The following is a 27,794-nucleotide window of genomic DNA, read 5'->3' on the forward strand; positions in this document are numbered from 1 at the left end:
GGCCATGACATTGTCAAAGGCACGGTGCAGAATTCCGGTCAGCTCCTCGGACTCTGAGGCAAATTCACAATTATTGTGGGATCGAAATACCAAATCGTCGAATCTCTTGCTTCTCTGCTCCACCAGAGGCTCGTCTTGGCTGCTCTTAATGTGTGTGTCTTCTCTTTATGTTCTTGCTCCAGCATTCCAGTATGTATTTTGGTGCCATGTTATCCACTCGCTCGAAGCTTAGGACGCTCAGAGAATGGCGGCACAGTATGCCCCTTAACTCGAACAACAAGCATTGACACTTTACCTCTCGTGATACTGTGTCGTAGGTGACAAAAACTTGTTGAATGTGGAGTAAGAAACCTGCTCCATCACTTCGTATGTTGTAAAAACTAGGGTAGAATGCTTTGATCTTGTGATGCAGTTCACCTTTCCTCTGAATTGTGCTTGAAATCGAGCCTCTATTGCTGATTTTGTTGCGCATAGTATCACGGTGTGAAAATCTGCAGCATCCAATTCTCTCTCTCTTTGCTCTCTGCTTGCTAGGCAATTGTCGTATTGCTTCACAAATTGACTCAAGGAGCTGTTGCGTGTGATGAACTTGTTGAAAAATGCATGCATGCATGCTCTCACTCCTTTGTGTGCTTCTCATTCCGGCTCAAAAGTGGTGATCCAGGTAAACTGAAATCCATATATGCCGATCTTTGTATAGCTATGCAGAATGAACCGAAAACATGAGCTGGGATAAACCAAAATTTGTGCACGTTTTAACAAAAAAAGTAACTGCATGAAAATGATTCGAATTGAAACCTCGGTTAGCTGAGAGCCACTTGTTGCCTCCAAGGCCGTACTTTGTGACAAAATCGTCCCAGTTTTTGTCGAATGCGTCTTTTGTGAACGAGTTCCAAATGACGTGGCTCATATCTTGTTCGATTTCTTCGTGTTGCTTGTAGCCGTTTAGTTGTTTGGGATCTTCTTCATGATGTGCTAGATGCACCACTGGTGAATTGTTGTTGGCATGCACATCTCGATGGTCCTTTGCATCGATGCGCATTGGCCGGTGAGAATGCCTTTTGGTGCCTTCCCTCCCATGCAACAGAGCCAACACTCGAATAGCCATTTGAATGACTGGATGTCCTCGTTTTTCATCAGGGTGCTTCCGAGAAGTGTCGACTGACCGTGGTGATTCACGCCTACAAAAGAACCAAAAACCAGATTGTACCTACATAAATGGACACTCTCACAAAGTGATGAACCGAAATGTGTGGACTTGGTGAATGTAAAGACTTAATTTGGGTGAACCGAATACCTATTTGTGTTGTACGTGGTGTCGAATGAAACCACGTCTCCGAAATACTCGCATGCTGCCTTGCTTCTTGCGTCGGCCCAGAATGCATGTTTGATGGAGTGATCGCCTTCGAGGTTGAGCTCGAAAAAGAAATTTTAGTTCTTCTCTTTCATTCTTAATAGGTACTTCCTGAATTCTTTGGCATCGTCTTGTTCGGACACATTCCGTACTTCCTGTGTGATGTAATTTCTCACGTCTTTTTCTATAAAACTTAGTTCCTGAGGATTGCCGGCTGCTGCTACGAATGATTAGTAAGTTTTGGTCGGTCTGATTTTGGCTTCCTCATTGGTTTCAATGGTGCGATGCACGAATATGCTTAGCTCCCTGTATTGTTAGAGCATCTCTGCACGGTCTGGACAGCAGTGGTGTGAATGATTCAAAACAACGTTGGAAATTGTCCAAAGACCGACGTCTTTCATTATGTGCACATAAATTCTGGCTGGACAGTTTAATCCGGCTGAAGGGTTTGTCTTCAGAGTTTGAGATATTTTGGATTTCCACCTCCCCTCTCTGCTGCATACGATTAGTTGATTCTTAACCTCGTCTCCCTTCCGAGTTGTGTTTCTTATTTTGGTAGAAAACCGGCAAGTTTGGAATAATTTTTGTAGAACTTTCCGGCTTCTTCTAGTGTCTTGAAAATCATTCCCACCTTTGGGACAAATTGTTCATCCACAACACACCTGGTTTGCATAATGAACTGAACACGTCATTATGGTGAAATAATTGTATAGTATTAAATGAATGGAATATTATCAATTATATAAAATCAAATTCAAACAGTTTTCTGCATAATAAACCGAACATGTCACTATGGTAAAATAATTGTATACTACTAAATGAATGGAACATTATCCATTATATAAAATCAAATTCTTCAAACAGCTTTCTGCATAATGAACCGAACACCTTGTTAAGGTGAAACAATTGTATAGTACTAAATGAACGAAACATTATCCATTATATAAATTCAAATTTGAAGAGCTGTCTGCACAATGAACCGAACACCATATTAAGGCGAAACAATTATATAGTACTGAATGAACGGAACATTATCTATTATATAAATTCAAATTCAAAACACCTGTGTCTACATTATCAATTCAATTCAGAACACCTACGTGCATTCAATTCAATTTAATAATTGCATTCTAAACCTCATCCGTTTGATAGGATTCAGAAGAATAATCCAAATTGCTCTCATTCAACTTATTTGAAGTTGAATCATTCATTGTTTCAATTTAGAAGATAAATGCTATGTCTAAATCAAAGAAGAAAATGAAGAAGAATAGAAAGAAGATAAATCCAACGTAAGTAGATCGAAGAAGAAAACGAAGAAGATGGATGCATGCAGAGAAGAACGACGAAGCTTATTATGTTGAATGGAATACAAATCGAAGAAGAAGAAGAAGTAGCAGAGAAGAACGAAGAAGAAGAAGAAGGTCTAGGTTGCAGCAGGGAAGGTTTACGTTAACAGTTTGTTATGTTAATAAGTTGGCCGCGTGTATCACAAACGAGTTGGAGGATGGGGTAGGCGCGTCTAGCAAAAACTACTTGGATAACTTGGATGTATGTTTTACCTGAATATGGAGCATTATTGATAGGTAAATCACCACACCCTAGAACGATTTATGCATTGAACTCATTCTAAAAATGCACATAAATCGTCCCAAAACTTTGAGCTTTTCAAATTGAATATAACTCGTCCCAAAGTAGCATGGTTTATAGTGTTTTTAACCTAAATTAAAACACTATGAGGTAGCCCAATTTACGTGAAAAAGGTAACTCACAATACTATAGCACGATTTATGTACAAAACTCTAAAAATGTTAATAAACAAATAAAAGACATATTATGTATATATAAAAAATTAGCCACCACTAAGTGTGTGCTTGAATTAACGTTTGTAAATGAAAGTTTTTATAAAATTGATCTTGATCAAAAGTGAGTTGGTATTAACATGGTTTATGTTTGGTAATTTTCATTTAAAATGGATTATAGTAAACTAAATATTGTTTGGATTACATTATTCAAAATTGCTTTTAGATAAAAAAATGACAGAAAATGACATGAATTTAAATAATTATTTTATGTTATCTTATAATTTTATTTTAGATATTTAAATAAATTTTAATATTTTTTTAGTACTTTCAATATTCTTTAGTACTCTAATAGGATTAATAGAATTATAATACAAAGCAAAAAAATTGTTTTATACAAAAAAAAATAACAATAACGGTAAAAAAATTCATATAAACAAAAAAAAATAAGAGCTTTATAAAAAATAATAATATACATGAGAGAGTATTAGAGAAAAAATAATATATTGATTAAAAAAATAGTCAAACAAAAAAGTAAAACTAATTTTTAATATTTACATGATATTTTTTAATAAAAAATTATATTGATTCAAATGCAAGAAAAATAGTTAGCTCGTGTATATTACATGCACACGCATTTTCATAATAAGTGTCTTATGTTAGAAGAAAATGTATTTTAATACTTTTTTTGTTGTTAAAAAAATTAATAGCAAATATTTGATACATTCAAAAATAAATGCTACATGTCTAATTACTTGTATAAATATTATTTAATTTAACTAAAATAAAATGCAACTTGAAATGGCCAAAAATTAATTTTATTTTAAATATCATTAGTTTTAAATGAATAATTTTTTTTTCAACCAAATCCCCAATCAAGTATTCATTTTTCCAACTTTTAAACACCAATACTTTTTCGTAAACAAGTCTTTTAATCTTTCTTCTATTAATAGTGTAGTGTCCTTTATTTGTCTAGTTAAAATTTTATGTATGTGTTGTTTTTGCAAAATTTCTGTGTTATTTTAAAAATTTGTAATTTTTTACAATTTTTTAATGAATTAACTTAAAATTTAATAAAAAATAAGTTTCAAAAAAATTTTTTTTAGAAATTTTGTATAAGACTTAATTGAAAAAATACAGTACTTTTTTTTATTAAATTAAAGAAATTATACTTATCTAATTTAAGTTTATCTTACATTGCTCTTTGTTTTTTTTTTTTTTACAAATTTTATTTAAAATGAATTAGCTTAAAATTTAACCAAAAAAAATAAAAGAAAAAAAATTATAAACACTATAAGCCATGCTAAGATATTGTGAGTTATCATTTTATACCTAAATTATGTTAGGGTAGTGTGAGTTACTTTTTGGAACGTAAATCCTGCTACCTTCTAGTGCTTTAGGTTAAAAACACTATAAATCATGCTACTCGTGGAACAATTTGTGTGCATTTCTAAAATGAGTTCAATGAATAAATTATTCTAAAGTGTGGTGATTTACATATTATTAAAAGCACAAAACCATGGACCATTTATATATTAATAGAGATAGGGAATTTACCTTTTAAAATTTGGTTTAGAAAAATTTGGTAATATTGATTCTCTTCTATTTTGTTCAAATAAAAAAAAAAAAAAAACCTCCCTTATTATCTATGGATCCTTATTTGTAGCCAATGTATGATCATCACGATTTTTTCATATATTAATGACAATTTTAACCGTGGTTATCAAAAACGGTATTGCTTGAGCTGAGCTGCCAAACTGCACTTCGAATCTGCAACCATAGACATGGTGGAAGAATTTATTGCTGCATTGCTTGTATAAGAGACAAATTTTGGTAAACTTCAGGGCTGTGCCCTTCTGGCCAACACTCCAATATCATCAAACTGATACAGTCTTTTTCTAAGAGATTCTGTGAACATTGTTTTCTTAGTCTCCTGAAATTTTACAAAGCAACCGAAAGAATAAAATTCGAAGAAGACGTGGTTATCGAGGGCAACCTTGGCTACACTTACCAAGTTTTTAGTGATTAAAAGTACAAATAACAGGTTTTGTAGCTTAAAGAGAGTTGAAGGGCTTGATTTAGAAAATAATGCAGTTTTACTAACACAGTTAATAATCATACTGTTGGGAATAAGACACCATTCTCCCTTGAGAAAACACCTTTGACAGAGAAATAAAATAGACACAATCACAACACAAGAATTTAACGTGGAAACTCCAATTATCGGAGAAAAAACTACGGCCGTTGTCAAATGACAACCAGAAAATATCACTATGTGAAAATTGTTACAACACATAGACTTCTTTCTCTCACCGGCACCCCAGTACACCCACACTCTCTCAAAGCAAATATCTAACTACACCTCATAACACTCTCTAATAAAGAGTACAGAGGAAAAGAAAAATCAGATACAAGTTTAAAGTGTTTCTGACTGGTGCAAAAACAAATGGAGAACTTAGCCTCATATTTATAGCCTAGGTCACCCACTCCATTTGCTATCCTGAGCAATGTGGGACTAATTCAACCAAATCCTAACAATCTCCACTTTAATTGAAATAGTCACACATCTTCAGCTTCCATTGTCAACACCGACAATTCTTTGCTGCCATTGTTTATACCGACAATCATAGTTCAGAGAACTATCATACTGTGGGACTAATTCAACCAAATCCTAACAATCTCCACTTTGATTGAAATAGTCACACATCTTCAGCTTCCATTGTCAACACCGACAATTCTTTGCTGCCATTGTTTATACCGACAATCATAGTTCAGAGAACTATCATACTCCACCATGAAAGTATACTCACTTGGAATTAGACTACTCCAAGCATTTCACCTTGGTACAGATCGAAACCTTGCTGAAAATTCATGGTGCAACTTCCAAATTGGCTTTTCCTGGAAGTTCTTCAACCATCGACCTAACTCCGCCACACACCTTGCATCTCAACGTCAACCAATGTCCATGTGCAATTGTGGACCCGATTGCCACAACTCATCCTTATCTATGGCAGTGCGGCAATACCATGAGGATTGCCTTGTGCAAACCTGATTGTATCAACACATCCTTGACTTGTATTTGCCACAAGCCAAAATTGATTCTTCCATCAAATTTCTCTATTTCAAGCTTCACAGCACTTGAATATCCTGACATTGTTGCAACTGTATACTGGAATAGTATAACTCAACCGTGCACTAGGAAGGGTTCCCAGGAAAGAGAGGTGGGTCACAATGGACACACTTAAATACCAAGTCTTTCCTTAGCCAGAACCTTTCCAAACAGCACTCTCACAGTGTCACACTGCCTTCCAGCAACAACAACAGCAACCAAAGATCAATCTCAAGTCACAGGACAAAATTCTTTTCTGATGTGGAAGGTCAGACTAGGCTGCAACCACAGAGCATACTAAGAATAAATCCCACCGAACCGAAGCTCTTGATACCACTTGTTGGGAATAAGACACCATTCCCCGAAAACACGAGAAATAAAATAGACACAATCACAACACAAGAATTTAACGTGAAAACTCCAGTTACCGGAGAAAAAACCACGGTCGTTGTCAAATGACAACCAGAGAATATCACTATGTGAAAATTGTTACAACACATAGACTTCTTTTTCTCACCGGCACTCCAGTACACCCACACTCTCTCAAAGCAAATATCTAACTACACCTCATAACACTCTCTAATAAAGAGTACAGAGGAAAAGAAAAATCAGATACAAGCTTAAAGTGTTTCTGACTAGTGCAAAAACAAATGGAGAACTTAGCCTCATATTTATAGCCTAGGTCACCCACTCCATTTGCTATCCTGAGCAATGTGGGACTAATTCAACCAAATCCTAACACATACCTTATCCATTACCTGCGAATACCTAATCTGTGCCTTGATATTCTGATCCTGCAACCAGATTGTTTCCATCAAACGTTAAGTGATGAGATGCACCTCCGAAAGAACCACCTCCAACACTGTTATGCAACAATCAAAGTGCTGTCTTCATAGCCAAGAATCCAATTCTCCATCACCGTTCCAAGCACTTTTAAAATTGATCTTCACTTTGTGCGTAATATAGTTGTGCAGAATCTCGCGCATGTGGTGCATATTCCAGCATACAATCTGATGGCCATTATATTAACCAAGTCTATCTTTCTCAAGTTGTTTGAATTTTTTCGATCCAAATTGAGGGAGGATGATAGGAGTTATCAGGAAAAACCGAAAAAGAAGTGAAGATAAGCTGAGTTGTTCAGGTATAGTTAGTTAGAGAGGTATGTGCGTGACGTGTCATGCAAGATTGTTAAACTGCTCAAACTGATTACAAATATTTTGTAATAACACGTGATCAGTACTACTGCTATCACTATAAAAACACTACTTGTACTTGTATTCATTGTTCAATTACTCCTTTTTTTTCTCTTTACTTTCTATTCTTTACTCTTTTTCTTCTCTAAAGCTGGGTTTAACTCTCATTCATCACAAAGTCTAGGTTCTTATACCTTTCACTCTTTACTTAAGATTTTTTTTGTGAAGAGAGTAGAATTGCTAATGTTCTTACCAATAAAGATCACTCCCAATTCTAATCCTTAGATTTTTATGTCTATTTTATGCTTTTAGTGAGATTAGAGATACAATTGAGTTATAAATATAATGCAACGAATGTAACTTTTCCCAACTCATCATTGTATAGCATTTTTGTTTTGATTGGGCTTTAACCCTAATTCATTAAAGAAATAAATTTAAAATGTGCATTTTTTTTGTTTATATATAGTATAACAATTATTTTAAATTTCGTCTTTTATTGCATATAATAGGAATATGAAATATATTTGGTGTATATTTTTTTCTAAGATATTTTTCATTATATATATATAAATTTAAAAAAAGTGTTACTTCTAGTAATTGAATCTAACTTTCTTAATTAAAAAATGACATATTCATTATTGTGACTAATTTACATCTATTATTTATTACACATTTAATTTATAGAAATATAAATTAATACATTGATATCAACAAAAATTAAGTTGAAATTTGATATACTAAATTGTAAAATTTTAAACACAATTCTTTGACTATAGCTTTTTAGTTAGATGATTATTTATAAAGTGTATTAAAAAATAATTATTTAATAAGAATACATTACTAAAATGGTATTAGAAAGATTCTGACAATGACAGAAACAATCCTAAAAAATATGAAAGACAAAAGAGTTTTCAAAAGATTACTAAAATTGGTAAAAATTAACAATATCAATTACGTTTTGTCTTTCTATAACTATTTATACATTTTTTCAATTTTTTTTATATCTGTTCACTGCAAATAAAACATGATAAAATTACCTTCTTCTTTCTTACCTACATATATATTTGACTTTTTCTCTTTTCTTTCCAACTTTTTTTTTGTTACGAAAAACTTCTCCTCTTCCTAATAAAGAAAAAGCTCTTATTCTTCGTCACATTGTGCCAATCGCATACCCTGCCGTTTTCGTCTCAAAATTATTTTTTTTCGTCACCTTCATTGGTGCTTCTAAAGTTTTTCAGGTGTACGCGCTGTTTCTTTGCTATTTTTGTTTTAAGGTTACTTTTTTCTTCTTTCTTTTCTTTTTTTGAACATTCCTTTGTTCTTGATTTTATGATTTTCTTACATGCTAATAATCATTGCAAACTGTTATTTTGGAAGATTGTTTTTTGGGTTTCTTTTGATACATGAGAGATGCTCTTGAGAGGGTTATTTTTTAGAAAAATTTATTGTTGAGAACTGATTTTTGAGGAATGATATTTTTGCTTGAATCTTTGTTATTATCCGTTAACAAAAAATGTTAACGTGGATAATAGAGTAGATGATGTGGCCAATGGAATAGATGATATGAAAAAAACTTCTCAAACTTTTACCTCTTCGTAGTCTCTCTCCTCTATTCTACCTCTTTCTCCACCTCTTTCTCTTGCTCTCTCAAAGAGCACTATCGCGCTATTCTCTGGCACCTTGCAATTTGCGGGCCAACACCAACTACCGCATTATTCTTTCTTGTGTTTCTCCTTCATCACCAAGGTTCTAAGAATCGGACCGGTCATCAAACCGCTCTAATTACTGGTTCACTGGTTTATTGGTCTAACCGGTCCAACCGGTGGTTCAACCGGAAAAACCGCTTTAGAATAAAATAATGAAAAGATTATAAATAAACATCCTAAAATATAATTATAGTCTAATATAATTTTAAAATATCTTCGAAATTTAAAACACTATATAAAATATCATCAACCAAATCCATATGATCTTATTAAAATACAAATTCAACTGTTAAATAGTAAAAAAACATATCTAAATATTAAATTCCAACATCATGATTTATCAATCATCAAAATCAGCAAGAACTTGTTATCGGCAATTGCTTCTTAATTAATACTATTATCCATAATTGAAATTAATAAAACAGATACGAAATTAAAAACAGTCACAACACAATGAAAAATAAAAAAAAAACCATCAACAAGACCATATCTGAATTAAGCCTACAGCATTCAGCAACAATCACAAAACCCTAGACCTTCACCCAGCAATTAGCAGAATACAAAACACCAGAACAAAAATAATTAGGAGCATACAAAACACTAAAAGTCATTAGCAGAATACAGCATCTACAAAACAAAACCATTAGCAGAATACAGTAAACCTTTACCCAGCAAAACCAACATCTACAAAACAAAGCCATCAGTAGAATACAAACACAAGAACAAAAAATTCAGTAGAAATAATGAACTTCATTGGCACAATACAAACAAATTGCTTTAAAATAAAATAAAATTCTTGAACCCAACTAATACAACAGCACGTCGTAACTCAAGTTGCACAAAGTAACCAAAGGTGCTTGAACTCAGATATACGCACAAAGAGCAAAATTCTTGGCACAGTGTGCTAACTAACTAAGCCAGCTATAACAAATGTAAACAAAGCCAATTTTTGATTGAATCCTAAATCCTAAATAAAAAATAACATTGTGGATTCCCAATTCTTGGCACCGTTTCTGGAGGTAATCTAACTGCCAGGGTGTTTAATCACATCAGTAAAGAACCAATAATCAGTAGGGAACCTGAGCTAATCACAAAATATTCATTAATCAATAAAATCGCAACACATAAAACCAGAGCTAATCACAAAAACAGAGCATAAAAAGGTAGAAAAAAAACGAACAACAGCTAAACAATTGAAGAACAAGCAAGCAAGACATTCATTGACCTTCGAAGAAGACGCCAACAGACCCTTGATTGATGGACGATGCCGACCAGACGACGACAAGAAGATGAAGCCAACGGCAAGAAGATGCAAAGAGTAGGGGATGGGGCGAGCTTGCGGAAGAAGAGAGCAGGAAAGTTGGAGACTTGGGGGCAGTGGCTACACGAACGGACGGCGGCAGAGCTCGACGGACGGACGCGGCAGTGGCTCGACGGAGAGGCGGCAGTGGGTCGAAAAGAGTAGCTAGGGTTGGATAAGGGAGAGTGAATGATTCGGGCAAGCAGAGCATAGGCTGAGAGGAGTGAGAACTGAGAAGTGAAGTGGTTCAGTTCAGTAATCAGTAGGCCAAAGTTGCAAACGACGCCGTTTCCTTAAAACCAGCCGGTTACCGGTCCGGTCCAACTGGCCGGTTCTCGTCCGATTCACCGGTTTCTCACCGGTTTTTGTTTCAGCAGTTTTACGTACTTGACCGGACCGTTTGTATCGCCGGTTCGCGGTTGGACCGGTTCGACCGGCCGGTTCGGTCCGGTTTTCAGAACATTGTTCATCACCATACAGTTCAACAACAACAACAATAAAATATATTTTTTTCAAAAAAAATTAAAAGGAAAAAGACATCAAGATTTAGAGGGGGAGAGAGTGGAAACAACAAAGAGAGAAGAAAGATAACTGTTTGGGCTACGTTATTCTTTGAGGCGGAAAAGGATCTTGTACAACAATGCTCAAGGAGGAACGAGGAGGACTGGGAGGCAATTGGTGACAGACGATTTCCACAGTTGCAGTTGCTGCAAGAAATAAAGAGATGGAAGATGACTCAAAGGATCGCGTGAGCGATGGAGGAAGAGATGGATCTTGGAGGCCAACTGTAACGACTTAGCTTCTAACACGTCATGATCAATGCTAGCCGTCAGGCACTACTTCACATCTTTTCTTAGATACTCTAGACGTTATATTAAATATATACTGTTCTTGCTGAGTTTGGCCGGTGTATAGCTCGTCCGTCGATGAATGTCTTCAAGCTTCTCCTCGTTGGGATGAGTTATACATCGGTAAGGAGAGAACAAGGGGGTGGGTACCTGCAAAAGACACTCCGACGCTCAAGTCAGTAAGTGTTTAAGGGGTATAAGAATAATTCTATGAATATAGAATGTAAGACATGAAATAGAAGTCATCATGTGTTGTATATTATAATAATTCTATGAATATAGAATGTAAGACATGATATAGAACCTATAGAACTTATCATGGTATTGTCCATTGTGTAATAATTCTATGAATATATAATGTACATAGAATATATCTAGAATGTCCCTAGAATGTATCTAGAATGTATATAGAATTTGGTGCCTTTTATAGGCATATAGTTGATGAATAGAGTTGATGGTATGACTGTTGATCATTAAGTCAGAATAATGGTCATTAAGTCGGTAATGAAGGTGTCGGTTACAAAATGAATGATAATTAAGGCCGAGTTATAACTCATAATGCACAATAAAGACCGAGTTATAAGGTGACGGATCATAGCCCCCAAGCTTTGTCTGACGATCATATGATCCAGGCTAAGCTTAGAAAATAAAATGATTTATAACTCGGTTAAAAGATAAGTGAATAATGATATGGTGAGCCCCCAAGCTTAGTCGGGTTATTATGTCGGCACTTATTCAAAAAATAATTGAATGATAAGAGTCATTCAATCAAGATAGTTGTGTGGGGATACTTTTCCGCTTAAGAACAATTTTAGCATTTGATTGTATGTGAACTGAAAAGTTCAGAGATAGATATCCATTGATGGAATCGATTGTATGATTCGAGGATATAATGGTTAATTGTCTTGGGAATTTTTCCGACCCACAATAACTTATTGATAAATTTCTCGCTCAAAACAATTAGTTATTGAATATTTACAATTTATAGTGAAGGTCTGACATGAATAAGATAAATCGAGAAAATGAATAGGTATAAAGTCGCAACATATATTGAGTAATATATATTGTAAAAGTAAGATAGTTCAAAGTAAAAAAATATACCTTGAAAGTTGATAATTATAGAGAAGAAAACGACATATATGAATGTCATACATGCCAAATGTGAATATCTAAATTTTATTTTGTAGGACATGCTTTAATTTGATAATAAAGCAATAAGATAGCAGTTATTAAATTATACATTTAGTATAATGTTTCTAGCAGGTACAGTATGACGAATGATATTTCTCGTGCAATAATAGTAAATTTTGAATGCTTGCATGTGTTTTTGCTTAACTTTTTGTATTAAACAAATAGTAACATAAAAGTTAATAGCATAAAGTGAATAGTATAATAGTTATATACAATTGATATATAATTAATTTTTTATGGAATTCAATTTTAAGATTTGAACTCATCATTATCGTCATTTAATTGTATAAATGAAATCATTAAGCAATATAATATATAATAAAATAAAAATGCAATTGACATGGTAGTTATATGTCATTATTGTATAGGACATATATTAAGGTTTGAATATAACTAATAAATCAATAAATATTAGTTACACAAAATATAAATGCATATGTTGAATAAAATATATAATTTTACTTGTGTAAGTAGAGAACTTTGAAAAAGTAAACAAAATTGAAAACCGAGTTTGTTCTTGGATTGATTGAAAGCCAAGTTTGTTTTTGGATTGGTTCGTTGATCGATTATGAGATGTGAAATATTATGATACGTAAAAATGAAACAATTTGAATGTATAAAATACATACTTTATAAAAAGTTACGATAGATTAAAATTTGATAAGAGGTATTAAATAAAATCTTAAATAAGATTGTTGAGATTGGTTAAAAATTTGAATGTAAATCAAGTTTTATGAACCTAAGGAGAGTGGGAATTATTTTACTCGTCCCCACAGACGGCGCCAATTGTTCTTGCTGAGTTTGGCCGGTGTATAGCTCGTCCGTCGATGAATGTCTTCAAGCTTCTCCTCGTCGGGATAAGTTATACGTCGGCAAGGAGAGAACAAGGGGGCGGGTACCTGCAAAAGATACCCCGACGCTCAAGTCAGTAAGTGTTTCAGAGGTATAAGAATAATTCTATGAATATAGAATGTAAGACATGAAATAGAAGTCATCATATGTTGTATATTATAATAATTCTATGAATATAGAATGTAAGACATGATATAGAACTTTTAGAACTTATCATGGTATTGTCCATTGTGTAATAATTCTATGAATATAGAATGTATATAGAATATATCTAGAATGTATCTAGAATGTATATAGAATTTGGTGCCTTTTATAGGCATAGAGTTGATGAATAGAGTTGATGGTATGACCGTTGATCATTAAGTCAGAATAATGGTCATTAAGTCGGTAATGAAGGTGTCGGTTACAAAATGAATGATAATTAAGGCCGAGCTATAACTCATAATGCACAATAAAGACTGAGTTATAAGGTGACAGATCATATATATATGAGCCTGTAGTGTTAGTCAAGATCGCGTGTTAGATAGATATAACGGAACAGGTAATAGTGAAACAAATAATATCTACATGAAGCATAGAAAATACAGAAAACATAATAATATCATACATATATGCTCAAAAGATCATTTAATACATCATATTTCATGCCAGGTTACGCCATTGCTTATTCTTGAAAATATCTACAGACTCAATTATTTATACTAACAGGCTCCGACTCACAAGAGCCACCATAGTTTAGGACCCGTTCTAACTTATTTATATAGATATTTACAAAATCACCTAACCCTCTATAAGTCTACACAGCGTGCGGGCAAGGACTACTACTACTGCTGCTACTATTACTACTGCTGCTCATGGATATCTTGGTAGCTGAGAAAATATTGTGCTAAAGCAAGGAGAGAGTCATCGGACACACCCGTGGTGTTGCTGCTCGCCTATCCAAATGCGGGAAACCCAGAGAAGATCATGCTGGTTCCCATTTACAGAATGGGGGAAGTAACGGGGTGAGAACCTAAAGTTTCCAGTAGGGTACTACACGAAAAACCTAAGAGGTTCTGCAGCCTAAGTCTAAGAGTTCGCGTAGTTGTGTCGGTAAGTCATGCAAATAAGTACAAGCACAAGTATATAGCAGAATAGTAAACAAGCATAGAATACTGAAAGCAGAAATAAAATACAGTCACAGAGAAATGCAGCAACAAAGTATGATACATGCCTGGTCCTATGCAGGCCATGAGCTCACGCGTCGGTTGACTACCCGCAACCCGACATTACCGGAGACTAAGCCCGAATATGGTTTTTCCAACTGCTTACGTTCTGCATACGTGCCTAATGGATAAAGCCACGTGCATTCTGGCAACTGATAATCGTCACAGAGCTTGATGCCATAGTATGCTAATAGTTGGAGAAACAGGTTTCAATATAAAGTGGGCATCCCCACATCTTATAGTTCTGGTTCTGTCGGAACAAAAACTTATTTTTCCTAGATAATCTCTTGCATGGTTCTGGTTCCGTCGAAGCAGATACTCCTCCTCCCCAAATAAGTTCTTAACACCTTGGGGTTTACAGTTTTCTTTTTCCACGACATTTTTCAAATAAACTTTATCTCTAAGGGACTTCTTTGTACTTTTCTTTTATAAAAACTTGTGTCCGGTCTCTTCTCTTTAAATCACTTAGCATTGGTCACATTTACTATTTTGTTTTTGGTACTTTTATATATTTTCAATTTTGCTATTTTGTACATAACTTCTTTTTTTACCATTTTCTTTGGATTTTTAGTGATACTTTCACCACTAATGTTATTACTTTACTATTTTACCCTCATATTTTTTCTAACATACTCTTTTACCCTTTATTAAGTTAATTAATCATTTTTAATTGTTTTTACTTTATACTTAAAAATTATCAATTTATTTCTAAGTGTTCTAATTTTTTCATTTAATTTATTTAGTGTTAAAAATTTACAATTAATCCTAATATTTTTTCCAAATTATCCCTAATAATTTTAATTAATGCCAATTTTTATCCCTAAAAGATTATTTTATTTTTTATTAATTTATTTACTTAATTTAGTTACAGCTTTTTATAGTTTTACTTCTAACTTTTACTAAAACTTTTATTTAGGTCCGAAATTTTATTTTAATTATAATTTTGACACAACTAATTTATATAATTACTTTTTTATCTCTGATGATACTAAGTTCAAAATCTTACTGATCTTTAAATTAAATTATATTTTTAACCCTCTTTTTATCTGAAATGACCATAACACCCTTTTCATTTTTATCCACTTATTTCATAGGATTAAAAATATTTTTCTAACTTCTTTTTAACTCCTTAGAACATGACTTTTCAGGTTTCTAAGGGCTGAAATTTTCAGAAACAGTTTTATATTTTTATCCACTTTTAGTGACGTTCAAAACTTGAAACTTAAATCACAAGTGTTTCAAATAATTTCAGTGGTTCCATATAATTTTCAAAGATAAATAAGCTTCATATAACACTCAAATAATAACTCAAAAATAGAGAAGCTCCACTGAATTTACAGATTATAAAATTAAGCACAAAATCACTACAAAGTAACTTATTTGAACATTGAATCAAGCATAAATATATTATAACTATTTCTAATCCCTACTTCTTGTTTAGTTCAGTTCTTACATCTCTCACACACTAGAAAATACTCACACAAAGGCAGAGACACGACTGGTGGTGGTGCTATATTTTTCTTGGCCAAAAAGTGTCGTAAAAAAAGTGATGAAATTAACCACTCTGAGCTTGAAATTTTCTATCTCTTTAGGTGTACTCCATATGGGCTTTAAGATGGAATTTCTGTGCATAGAAGAGAGCAAGAATTTATCATGGTCACTGCTAAAAAAACTGAAAAGAATAGAGAAGGAACAAGAACTCACTTTGCTGAATTTTCGGTAAAAACACAAGAATTAGTGAAAATGGGTAAGAAATTGTGTTTGTATGGCTTGAATTCTTGAAGAACACATGAAGAATAAATGGAAGAAATGCTAGAATTAAGGCTAAAATATAGAGAGAAAGTGCAATATTTTTCTCTCTTTCTCTCAAAAATTCGGTAAAAAAGTGGTAAAAATGCACAAGTGTTTGTAAATTTTTTTTAGCAAAATTTCTTTAAATAAAAATTCAGAGTCTTGGCTGAATTAATTGTAGTAAAAGGGCTAAAATTTTTTGTGGTCAAGGGATAGGTATTAATGAAGAAGGGGTTTGAAAACGAGAAAGCTTGGTCAGCGCTTGTATGTCGAGTTTATCTGCAATTAGCTGCAGCTAGTTACTCGGGGATAAAAATACAGTAAAGAGAGGTGAGAGACTGAGATAATAGTATCCCAGAGGCTGAGAGGGAGGGGCAAGTTACTTGAGTGGCAAGTAAGAGGATTCGGTCATTCGGGGTCTCTAGGAGTCGCTTGTGGAATACTAGTCAGAAATTCGGTTCGAGATAACTTTTACTGTGTGGTAAAATAATTAATGACTATAATTTATTCTTAAAGAAATAAATTATGAATGGATTGCTAATATTAATCTTGAGACAATTACTAAGATCGAAATTATTTCCATCACTAATTTCGAGTTTTTCGGTTACTAACTTTTTCCAGCACACGCAAAACTGCCACTGAAAGTGAATTTCTATCTCAAAAAGTCTCTATTGAGGAAAATAAATCAATGACAAGCAAGTATTTATTTTTAATAGTCAAATTTGACTTAGAGAAATTAATTGCCCTCATAAAGTCAAGTTGGACCTATTAATTACTATTTTATAATTTATTTTTATTTTTTTACCATTGGGCCTACCTCACTAATAGTTATTGGACCGTAGTTCATGATTTTGTAGAATAAGTTAAAAAATAGCCAGAAAAATTAGTTTATGAAAAATTGAATTTGATGGATATCAGTGATTTAGATAATGGGGAGTTGAATCTAGACCTCTTTTAACTTTGCTTCTTGTTCTTCAAAATGGGTGTATCTTATAGATTCTATTGAGTCACCTTGTGTAGAAAAGTAGAAGATACTTTTTTTTTTGTCTCTTGTTGAAGGAGGAGCCAAAATAAAACTGAGTGCAAGGTCTATAACAGTGAAGTATAACTAAATAGAATAGGCATGAGATAATTTTGTTTTGTCTTCTAAAGTATAAAACCAGAAACAAAGAAGCGAAAGAGAAGTGACACAGCCATATATCCTGGTTCAGCTACCCAGTGCAATGTAGCCTATATCCAATCTTCATTATAACAATAATGGAATTTCACTATCTTTCAACAAGATTACATACATCAATTTTCCTAGGATTCAACCCAATCCTATCTGGGACAAACCCAACTTCTACGCAAGCTATATTTAACTAGGTTCATTCCCTAGATTTCAACTGCAAAGTGCTCACCCAACTTGTAAGGGAATCCCCTCAATATCATGAAAATAAAACAGAAAAATATACAAAAGATTTTTGAAATAAACATTGACTTTTCTCCTAGTCTAACTCTCTTTGTCTTTTTTTACTCAATGACTTTTTCATACATTTCTCACTGTATTGCCTTTCTCCATTGAAACAAAGAAATATTAAACTGAGAAAACAGAATATTCAATGAGAACCATGAAGGAGAATAATGTAATAGTTCTGTAAAGCTGTATTTGTTTACAGAGACAGGAACACAGAAACACAAAATTGTGTTTGACATAGGAGACATGGACAGAGACAATGTGTCTAGAGACACTGAATTAGTGTATTTTGTGTCCATTCTAATAGGAAGGGCACGGAGACACAAACAAGAGACACAACTTATTTTTTATTTTTTCTTTCATTATTCTTGTTAATTTTTCATAATTATATTTTTTATTATTATATTTTTTCAACTTAAATTTTTGAATAAAAAAAATGAGAATAAATTAGATTCCTATAATTTGTTCTAGTTTATCACTAAACATAATACAAAAATACAAAATTTTGTGTCTCTGTCTTTATGTCTTGTTCTCAGTGTCTTGTCCTGTCCTATTCTCAAAAACAAACACAGCCTAAGATATGGGAACCCAAACTTTGTGCTCTCACTCCTTGTCTCAATCCTTGGTCATTTACCCCTTTAGTAGAGAAGTAAAGTTTTCAAAGTTCGAAGCTTGGCTTGCACATGTTTGACTTCTTCTTCCCCAATATCAGCAGCGACAACGGCGTCACAGAAGAGAGATAGAATAGAAGCAGTGATTAAATCATACATGTATCCATACTTTCTATCTTCTCTTTCATCATTTTTCATCTTACTTCTTTAATCTAATCCCTTCATTTGTGCTTTGGCTCCAAGTAATTTTTCTGACTATTGATTTCTTGCAAAGCTCCATAACCTCTAAATTCTTAAGCTTTTCGATTCGGTGTATGCAGAGAGGAGATTTTCTTTCACGAACTTCAATGTTGCACAAAGATGGAAAGATTTTTCCAATGAGCCTTCGGATGTGATCTTTGCTTTTAAGCCTAGATTCTTTGACTTTCTTTTTCTTTGATTGAAATTGGTAACTCACTTTTTGTACTTTGATTTAGTCCTAATAAGAGCTTTTCATTTTTCTTGTTTTGCTTCAGAGTTTTATGTGGGTGAGAGAGAAGAGTGAGAAGAGAGAGTTTGGTTCGGTAGTGTGTGATTTGGTTCTAATAAAAATGGAGTTTCATTGTTTACTTAGCAACCAAATGAGTGAATGGACTTGGATCAGTAATTAGGCCTTTTGCTTGTTTTTGGGCCATTCATTCTTTGGATTAAAAGTGATGATATAAATACTTATTGGATAATGTCCAAAAAAATTGCTTATCAGATCTAAACTAATGTTGGGCTTTGTTAGCTTGTGATTGGGCCTAAAGCTAGTTGTTGGACCAGTATGTTTTATATTAATTTTTTGCATAATTAAGTAAATTAATCACACACTTAAATTTTTAACTCAATAATAATGTTTAGTCATCATCAATTAATTTATTGTTTAGCTTTAAACTTAATATAATTCTTACACCAACAAAAGAGGTGGAGAAAAATATGTGTATGTTGTTTTGTCTTTGTATCTCTTTTGAGATGAGATAAAAAAGGTAAAAGAAAAAGATAGATTTAGAGAGGATAGAAAAAAAAAAGATGTATTATTTATTATTTCATTAAGTCTATTTGTCAATTCAGTATTTTTTGTCAATCTAAATGAAATCACTTAATAAAAGGTTATTTTTGTCAAATGTAACTATTTTAAATGATTTATTTATCGTTCCCATCTTTTGGAGTTATTATTGTCAACAATAAAATTTTTTAAATACTATTTTATCTTTATTTGATAAACTGATAAGTATGAACATTGATAAAAAAAAAATTTATATGAATAATTTATGAATATAATTTTCAAATAGCATTATATATGTAACTAATCATGTAATATCATATTTATAAAAATAATTAATTTTTATTTATTGCATCAATAATTATCTAAAAAATGAATAGAGAAAATAATAAATATGTCATTGACTTTTTGTTTGAGGATATTTAAGTTTTTGACAATTTGAAAAATATATTTAAGTTTTTGGCTTTTCTAAAATTTGAATATATTAATCACTCATGTTCATTTGGGTCTGTCAGATCCAAGAAAAAATCAAACGTGACTCCCGTTGTACTGATTTAGTTGATACAAATGCACACGTGAAAAAGTTTTTAGAAATAAGACAACTTTGCCTCAAAAATTGATGTGTCTAAATTTTAAAGATGTCAAACACTTAAATATATTTTTTAAATCCTCAAGAATTTAAATATTCGCATACCAAAAAATAAGATCGTTTTGTCAATTTTCTCAAATGAGTATATCTGTAACTATAACTATATAAAACATTTTGCACCAAACAAATTAAACCCGTACTTTATTACAATTAAGCTCATCCACTTTTGACTCGTCAATTCACTATTTTTAATTTTCATACACTCAGAGTATAAAATATTTTAGATTTTGATTCTCTAAATTTTGAATTTTACAAAGGTAAAGTGTAATCTTTCACCATTTATTTTATAAATAGGATCAAGAGAAAATATGAGGGAGAAACTATTCAATGATAAAAGATCATACTCTATCCTCTAAAGTGAAAATTCAAAATTTAAATGATCCAACTTCAAATATTTTACATAAAGAAAAGTATAGGGAGCCAATGGAATATTTGTACAATCTGTACAATAGAGGTTTAGGGAGTATTAGAGATATAACCATTAGTGTTACTTTTTCTCATCAACATAAGTTTTTAGAATGAGTGGTATTATGATATGGTATCAGAGCTCTAAATTGGAAAGGTCAAGAGTTTGATCCTTAGTGAACTCATTCTGGATATTATAAGTGATGTTCATTTTGTAACTCATATAGTCTATTGTACACATTATACAAATATTTCATTGGCTTTCTAGCAGAACTCTTTACATAATGAATTTGAATCCTCTAAAATTTGAATTTCACTTTAAGAAGTAAAATGTTTATTATTAATTTTTTTTCCCTTAAATAATTTTTCTTTCATATTTATTATTAGTCCCACCTATAAAATCAATAATGAGAGATCACACTTCACTCTCTAAAATGAAATTCAAATTTTAGAATATCCAAATCCTTACATAATCATACAATTATAATCGTTCTCTTTGATGATGATTTACTTGCATATAAAAACACATCATCGTCCTTTTCAGGTCGACACCGTGTCATCTGACACACGGATTCACCCGAATATCTCTCTCTCTCTCTCTCTCAATTTCTTTTAGTCGAAAACTTCGTTGTGAATTGTTCTATTGGGGTGGTTATAAAAGAAAATCTGAGAACAAGGATTTTTCTATTTAATCTTCAATTTGCTTGATCTTTAAGGAGCTCTGAATCGCAATGGTGAAGGAAACCACCTACTACGACACATTAGGTGTCAACGTTGATGCATCTGCCGCAGATATCAAAAAGGCCTATTATATCAAGGTAATATATTACTTAATTAATTAATCTGAAATTATTAACTTTCGTTTTTATGATATTGTTATTAAATTGCCTGATCTGTTTCTAAATCTGTCATCACTTTTTTAAATGGAACAGTTACTATCTTACCCGTTATGAACCTGCTTTGATTATTCGTTTCATTTGAAGCATTTTATGTTGGGAATTTTGTTTTTTGGAAAACAGAATTTGCAGTGTTGCCTTCTTCATGGATCTAATATGTTCCTCGCTTTATGTAGAGATGTTTTTCTTTTTTGAACTTTTTAAGCTGAAATTTATGTGAAATTTTAAGGGCGAAAAATGTAAGAAAGTGTGGGTTTCTTCTGTGTGTTGAGAATACCTTTTTTTCTTTTTCAGAGTTGAGAATACCTTGAAATATTATATCTTGTCTGTTGTTTTAATCTCTCTTACCCCTCTTTCTCTTCTTTTTTGCAGGCAAGAATTGTTCACCCTGATAAAAATCCTGGAGACCCTACGGCTGCAGAAAAGTTTCAGGTAAGTTACTAAGAACCAGAGTTTTTGGCTTCATGGTACTGACTACTGAAGAAGTTTACTGAGCTTTCATTAATAATTTTTATAATTTTTCTCTTTCTTAATTCCTACTAATAGAAGATTTATTCCTATCTGGAAGAGATACAAATAGTTAACTCTATTCAAATGGTTACTCCTTAAAAGTTCTCCAGCATGTTTCAATATCTTCATCAGTTTTTCCCTATGCCTTGTCGTGGTTGTATTGGTGTATTGCTAACTTAGGAGTATTAAACATTGGAGTATTTATAATTTGGATCTCTCTAACCCTTTAGTTTGCTTTGGTATTCCTTAGTATACTTTTCTGAGTCTGGTATCTATATGCAGGTACTTGGTGAAGCTTACCAGGTTTTAAGTGACCCTAACAAGCGTGAAGCATATGATAAATATGGAAAGGAAGGAGTACAAGAGTAAGTTCCTTCTACCTTGAACGGTTGAAAATAAATTGAGTAACTAATAGTGGATTGCAAGTAATTAAGCTTCTTCAAATAATCAAATGACTATGTTATTTTATTGCAGTTGGGATCTAAGTCATATAGATTCCGTTCAGTATGCTAGTGTTTAACTATTTTTTTTTATCATCTTTCATTTAATTTCCTCTTCTTGGTTACTATATTCAATTATTAGACAGATAGAAATGTAACCGGAGATATATTTGTTCACTGAGTATACTCTTTTCGTATGTTTTTATGTATATTAGTTTGATTTGAGCCCAGAAATTGGGTTTATTGTAATTCCTGTGGAGAAAGATAAAGAGAGTCAACAATAATGAAGCTGTTTTCCCATAAATGGGGTCAAATTACATGGATCAAATGGCACTACTATGTCTTATATCGATAAGCAAGTTATTTTATTATAAATCATTTTTAATGGTTTCGTCAATGCTGTTTCTTGGTTTTCCTTACTTAGATTATTGGGATACCTTCTATCTAATCAAATCTCTGTATTAGGGCTCCTAAAGGTATTTATTGGTTTTAATTTAGCCAGCATCTCCTTTAGGGATGACGGGCTTAACATCCTAGCTTGCTTATAGTTCCTGTATAATGGTTGCTCCACCACCTTATGTTAGATGCAGTTCTAAGCAACTATATATAAGGAAATAAAAGTGCTTCCTTGCTAGCAACTATAGCTTTTGGTGTTGTGTCAAGTGGCTGATCCAACAATCAGTATTACTCCGACTTGCACATGGAAAGAGAAAGGGGTAGAAAGTTTTTGTTTTAATTTAAGAAGAGTTACTCTTAGGATTCATTGGGCATAACATCCTAGTCCACAATGTTTGTAATTAGCTCCTTATGCTAGATATGGTTTTCAGAAACTATAAGGGACTAAAGTTGCACTCTCTTGGTTTAAATATACCTCTTTTTCCTGTCTTTCTCTATGATGGCCAAAAGACACTTAAACGATGTGAGATGCTGCAAGCTTGTTCTTCAAGAGGCTTGTTTTCTCCCTGCATAAAATCTCACACTATCCTTTTGTGACATTCTTCTTTTCCCTCCCCTCTAGTACTCAGACCTTAAAATGAACTGCTATAGATCTCCCCTTGCTACCTGGCACATGGGCAGGAGGTTATATTCTCATTCTTCTTGCCTTTATTCCATATCTTCCCTCTGCACTTTCCTTAGGTCTAGCATTTTTTGTTTTCCTTTTTCCATTTTATTTTGTTTTATTATTATTATTATTTGGGAGGGGGGTTGTTTATGTAATGTGGGCAATGTTTTATTACCGCAAGTGGTTGAACCTGAGTTTACGTTTCCTTTTGAGATTAGTTAGAACTTACAAACCAGACCTAACCAATTCTCACTATGAAAACATATTTAGATAGCGTTGCAGAACCTTTGCTTAAACAATAACGATAACTTGATCTATTCAGATTTGTGAATGTTGTCTCCTATATTGGGTTATCAAAATTGTATTGATGAACTAATGCCCAAGGGAGCTTTCTAGATGCTTCTGAGTTCTGACAATATTTTGATTTTTTTTTTGTTTCTTTTTTTTTTTGTTTCTTTTTTTTTCAAGGATCTTAACAGGCTTTCTGTTTGTTAATTAAGAAAACCTGTATGAACACTGATTTTTCTTTTCCGTTTTTCAGTGATTCAATGATAGACCCTACAGCTGTATTTGGAATGGTTTTCGGAAATGACCTATTTGAAGATTACATTGGAGTACTAAGCTTCATTTCTATGGCAACTATAGAAATTGAAGACAACATACAGGATCCTGAAGCTCAGAAGCAGAGGTTTCTTGAGAAGTTGAAAGTAATTATCTCTTACCAGTTGTCCACACCTACTCTTCCTTTTCCCTTCCCCATATTCCAGTAGTTGAATCTGTTTCATACTGTATTATCACCAGGAACGGCAGAAGGAAAGGGAGCTAAAGCTCATTTCAAGTCTCAAAAATCACCTGCAACCATTTGTTGAGGGTCGAGTAGATGAATTCATTAGTTGGGCAAATAAAGAAGCTATCCGTCTTTCAACAGCTGGTAAATGCCGTATTTTGAATACTAATATTGTATTGTTTAACAATGGTTGACAGTCTAGACTTTTCAGTAACTTACATTTGTAAAATGAGTTAGTTATGTATTTAAAGCTTTTTGAGCACTGTTAGAGGTTTCACTTGATCTGGAGGTGCAAATATTATTTTCATCTTTCAATATAAATGGAATTACTGAAATAATTTAAAGCTTGTTGATCAAGTTTAAGGTTTTGAAATTTGAATGGTTTGATGTTATTTGAATGACATTATTTCCCACTAAAGGAAGATGTCTAAATTATATCTTCGCTACATTTGAAAAATATATAATATGGTGTTAGTTTGGTATCGTCTTGGCACTCTATAATTGATGCCGTAGTAAGATTATGAAGATTCTTGTTATGTTTGAATTTTATTAACCTGTGCTGAGGTTCTACTAGTGGTTGTGCCTTATTAATACTTGACTAGCAATTAACTCATTCTCTGCAATGAGGGTCCCTTGGGTCTCAATATAGCAATCATTCTTGGCCTCATGCTGTCCAACCAAGAATACAGCATAAATCTCATACCCTTCTAGTGGACAACATAACCATACATGTCATTAGGTTGCATTTAATGGGAATTTAAATGATAGAGAAACCCTTTTCAGCTATCTGGTATCTGAGACTAGGATGTGAATTTGGACTTTCGAATCCTTTTGCTATTTTTTCATGTAAATCTTATTTTCAATTATTGATTTCATCTCTGAACATGGAAAGGTTCCCCTTGGAAAAGATCATTTGAAAATCCATATGACCATTTCTCCTTCTGAGGTAAAAAGCTTTTGTTTGGACAGCACTTCTTTATTAAGCAAACACTAATTGTATGCTATTGAAGTGTAAGCCTTTCCATTGTTTTGTCTCCTAATCTGTGTATATTACTATTATGTGTGGTTTAAGTTCCAACCTGGGGGCTGCTTTTTTTTAAAAATATAAAAATAAAAAAGACACTGTTGACAGGACTTTCCAGCATACATGATTCAATTTCAATCACTCATACAACTCATATCAAAGTTGAAGTTGAATATTGTTTCAACAAAGTACATTCTTATTGCATATATAGGATATATTTGAGGGCATTGATTTCGTGTAGATCACCTTTGTTGGATAGATCATCCTTTCCTAAACCTAGGAACCAGCATAACCTAATTATTATGACTGCGTATTTGACTGTGGAGTTCAATTTGAACAGGATTTTGAGCCTTGCACATTGACCATGAGCACAGTTTATGAGATAAGAATGACTTTGAGGCTAAGCATTGATAACTAAGTTGGCTTTCCTCCAAAATTAGCAAATGTCAACCCTCTTTTGGTAACGTTAGGGAGAATGGTGTTAATGTTAACATGGTACAATTAGAAGGATGTTGTAGTAACTACAAATTCATGTATGATAGAATCTCCTGGCTTAGTTTCTTTTGATTTAAATTTTGTTTACACAGCTGATATTGGACTTGGCTCTCGATCTAGGAGTAAGCCAAGTCTGAGCTAAGAAAATGGGCTCCATTGTTGAGACAGCCTTGGTAACTTTAAGTCGAATTTCTTCCTGACTTAGCTAAGTGCCAGCCTTCCTCTTGTAACTCAGGGAAAATGGTGATAAAGTTATCAGAAAGATGGAATAGAAATTATAAAATCCATGAATGTTACGACTTCTCTTTTAATTTCACTCCTGGTTCTTTGCCTCTCTATTTCTGCTGCTGCTTTTTTTTTTTTTTTTTTTTTTTTTTTTTTTTTTTTTCTGGATACAAATTCCTATACTCTTTTCTTTGACTGGAATTTTGTTAACACATAACTGATATCATTTTCAGCTTTTGGAGAGGCCATGCTGCATACAATTGGTTATATCTACACACGAAAAGCTGCAAAGGAACTTGGAAAGGATAGACGATATATGAATGTTCCCTTCTTGGCAGAGTGGGTGCGAGACAAAGGACACCGAATAAAGTCCCAAGTGATGGCAGCCTCTGGTAGCAGATTATTTTCCATAAAAATGTTGATAGTCTTTTTAGTTGAAAGTTTACGGTTATGGGCGTTGCTCAAATTTGGAAGGTTTTAATGGAACTTAATTGCTTCTGTAGGAGCTGTGGCACTAATTCAAATAGAAGAAGAGCTGAAGAAGCTAAACCAATCTGAAAATAGGGAAGAAAGCATGATAAAAGTGTTGGAAGAAAAGAAGGAGGCCATGATAAATTCAGTATGGCAGATCAACGTGATTGATATTGAAACAACTCTGTCACGCGTTTGCCAAGTTGTAAGTTGCATTACCCAAAAAAAGAAATAAAAAGTAAAAAATACTGCAGTGCTTGAATGCTGTTAGTGATCAGTTCAACAAGCTACTCAGAAAAAATCTCGTCTTCGTGATGTGCTATCAATATCTTTTCTCTTCTCAATGTTTTTTAATACTCAAACCTTAATACTCTTCTAGACCATAACTAAAAGCATCTAAGAACGGTGATAAGCTGAAATGCATGTAATAACAACAGTGATAAGAATAAATTTATATCATGAAATCTCACTTGATTGCAAGGATTTGAGAAAATTATCTTGTTATTAATCTCAGGTTCTTAGAGATCCAAGTGTCTCAAAAGATGTTCTGAAATCTAGGGCAAAAGCATTAAAGAAGTTAGGAACCATCTTTCAAGTAAGTTTTTTTTTTTTTTTTTTTTTTTGCCATGTCTATGCAAATAATATTTTCACTTATGCATGGATCAAAGACTTCGTTAAGCACTTGTTACATTTTGTTTATATCTGATTAAGAATGCTCCATCATGCTTCTCAGGGTGCTAAATCTGCTTACACTAGGGAGAACAGCCTGCGACGTGAATGTCAGAAACCATTATCAACATCATCTTCTCCATCACGATAATTTTGTTAAATTTATTTGATGTGGTTGTGAATGAATTAACTGATGCCTACGCTATCTGAGTTTGGATTGGATTTCATATTGTATATTTCAGTGCACAATAGGGGGGCAAAAAAGGTACAACAAAGAAGCAAAAAGAACTGTTGTTCCAATGCTATTTAACTGCTCTCATTGCTGTGTAGTTTGAGTTATTACAGGTTAGCCTAGCCTGCCATTTTTATTTTGCAAACAAATCAATGTACATTTTCAACTTCCTTGTTTGTAAAGCTAGTGTTCGTTACGTATTTATGTATTCAATATTCATTCTAAACTCCCATTTAGTGTTTATTGAAGTTCTCTATTATTCATGCTGCACTCCTAACTCCTGGGATAGGTGGAACTCCTTTAATTAAGTATCGGTCTAAAATAAGTGGTTTTAGTATTCCACTCCTGTAGATAACTTCAACACTTTATCTTAACTCTTCATCTATTTTATAGTTTGTTTCGGTTTTCCTTCATGACCAAGTGATTATAATACCCAAGTTTAACAAAGTTGACCAAAAGATTCATTGGCCCAAAACCATTCTAACAAAA

At 33.0% G+C, this 27,794-nt stretch overlaps 1 protein-coding gene across 1 annotated transcript; it reads left to right on the forward strand.

Annotated features, from left to right (window-relative positions):
- Positions 1–20,989: 20,989 nt before the first annotated feature.
- LOC112771576 (chaperone protein dnaJ 10) lies at positions 20,990–27,531 on the forward strand. The gene is made up of 9 exons (XM_025816362.3): positions 20,990–21,311; positions 21,762–21,821; positions 22,182–22,264; positions 23,944–24,109; positions 24,204–24,333; positions 26,167–26,325; positions 26,437–26,609; positions 26,919–26,999; positions 27,138–27,531. The coding sequence occupies exons 1-9, from the start codon at positions 21,225–21,227 to the stop codon at positions 27,222–27,224; spliced, it is 1,026 nt and encodes a 341-aa protein (XP_025672147.1). The 5' UTR covers positions 20,990–21,224; the 3' UTR covers positions 27,225–27,531.
- The last annotated feature ends 263 nt before the right edge of the window (positions 27,532–27,794 follow it).

The sequence above is a fragment of the Arachis hypogaea genome, chromosome 18, assembly GCF_003086295.3.
Source record: "Arachis hypogaea cultivar Tifrunner chromosome 18, arahy.Tifrunner.gnm2.J5K5, whole genome shotgun sequence".
NCBI classification, from domain to species: domain Eukaryota; kingdom Viridiplantae; phylum Streptophyta; class Magnoliopsida; order Fabales; family Fabaceae; genus Arachis; species Arachis hypogaea.

Excerpts from the sequence above, each read along its gene's own strand:
- LOC112771576 (XM_025816362.3), top strand. The coding sequence starts at position 21,225 with ATGGTGAAGGAAACCACCTACTACGACACATTAGGTGTCAACGTTGAT. Across the intron at positions 21,822-22,181 it reads CGGCTGCAGAAAAGTTTCAG|GTACTTGGTGAAGCTTACCA; the intron begins GTAAGTTACTAA and ends ATCTATATGCAG. Across the intron at positions 26,610-26,918 it reads TGTCACGCGTTTGCCAAGTT|GTTCTTAGAGATCCAAGTGT; the intron begins GTAAGTTGCATT and ends TATTAATCTCAG.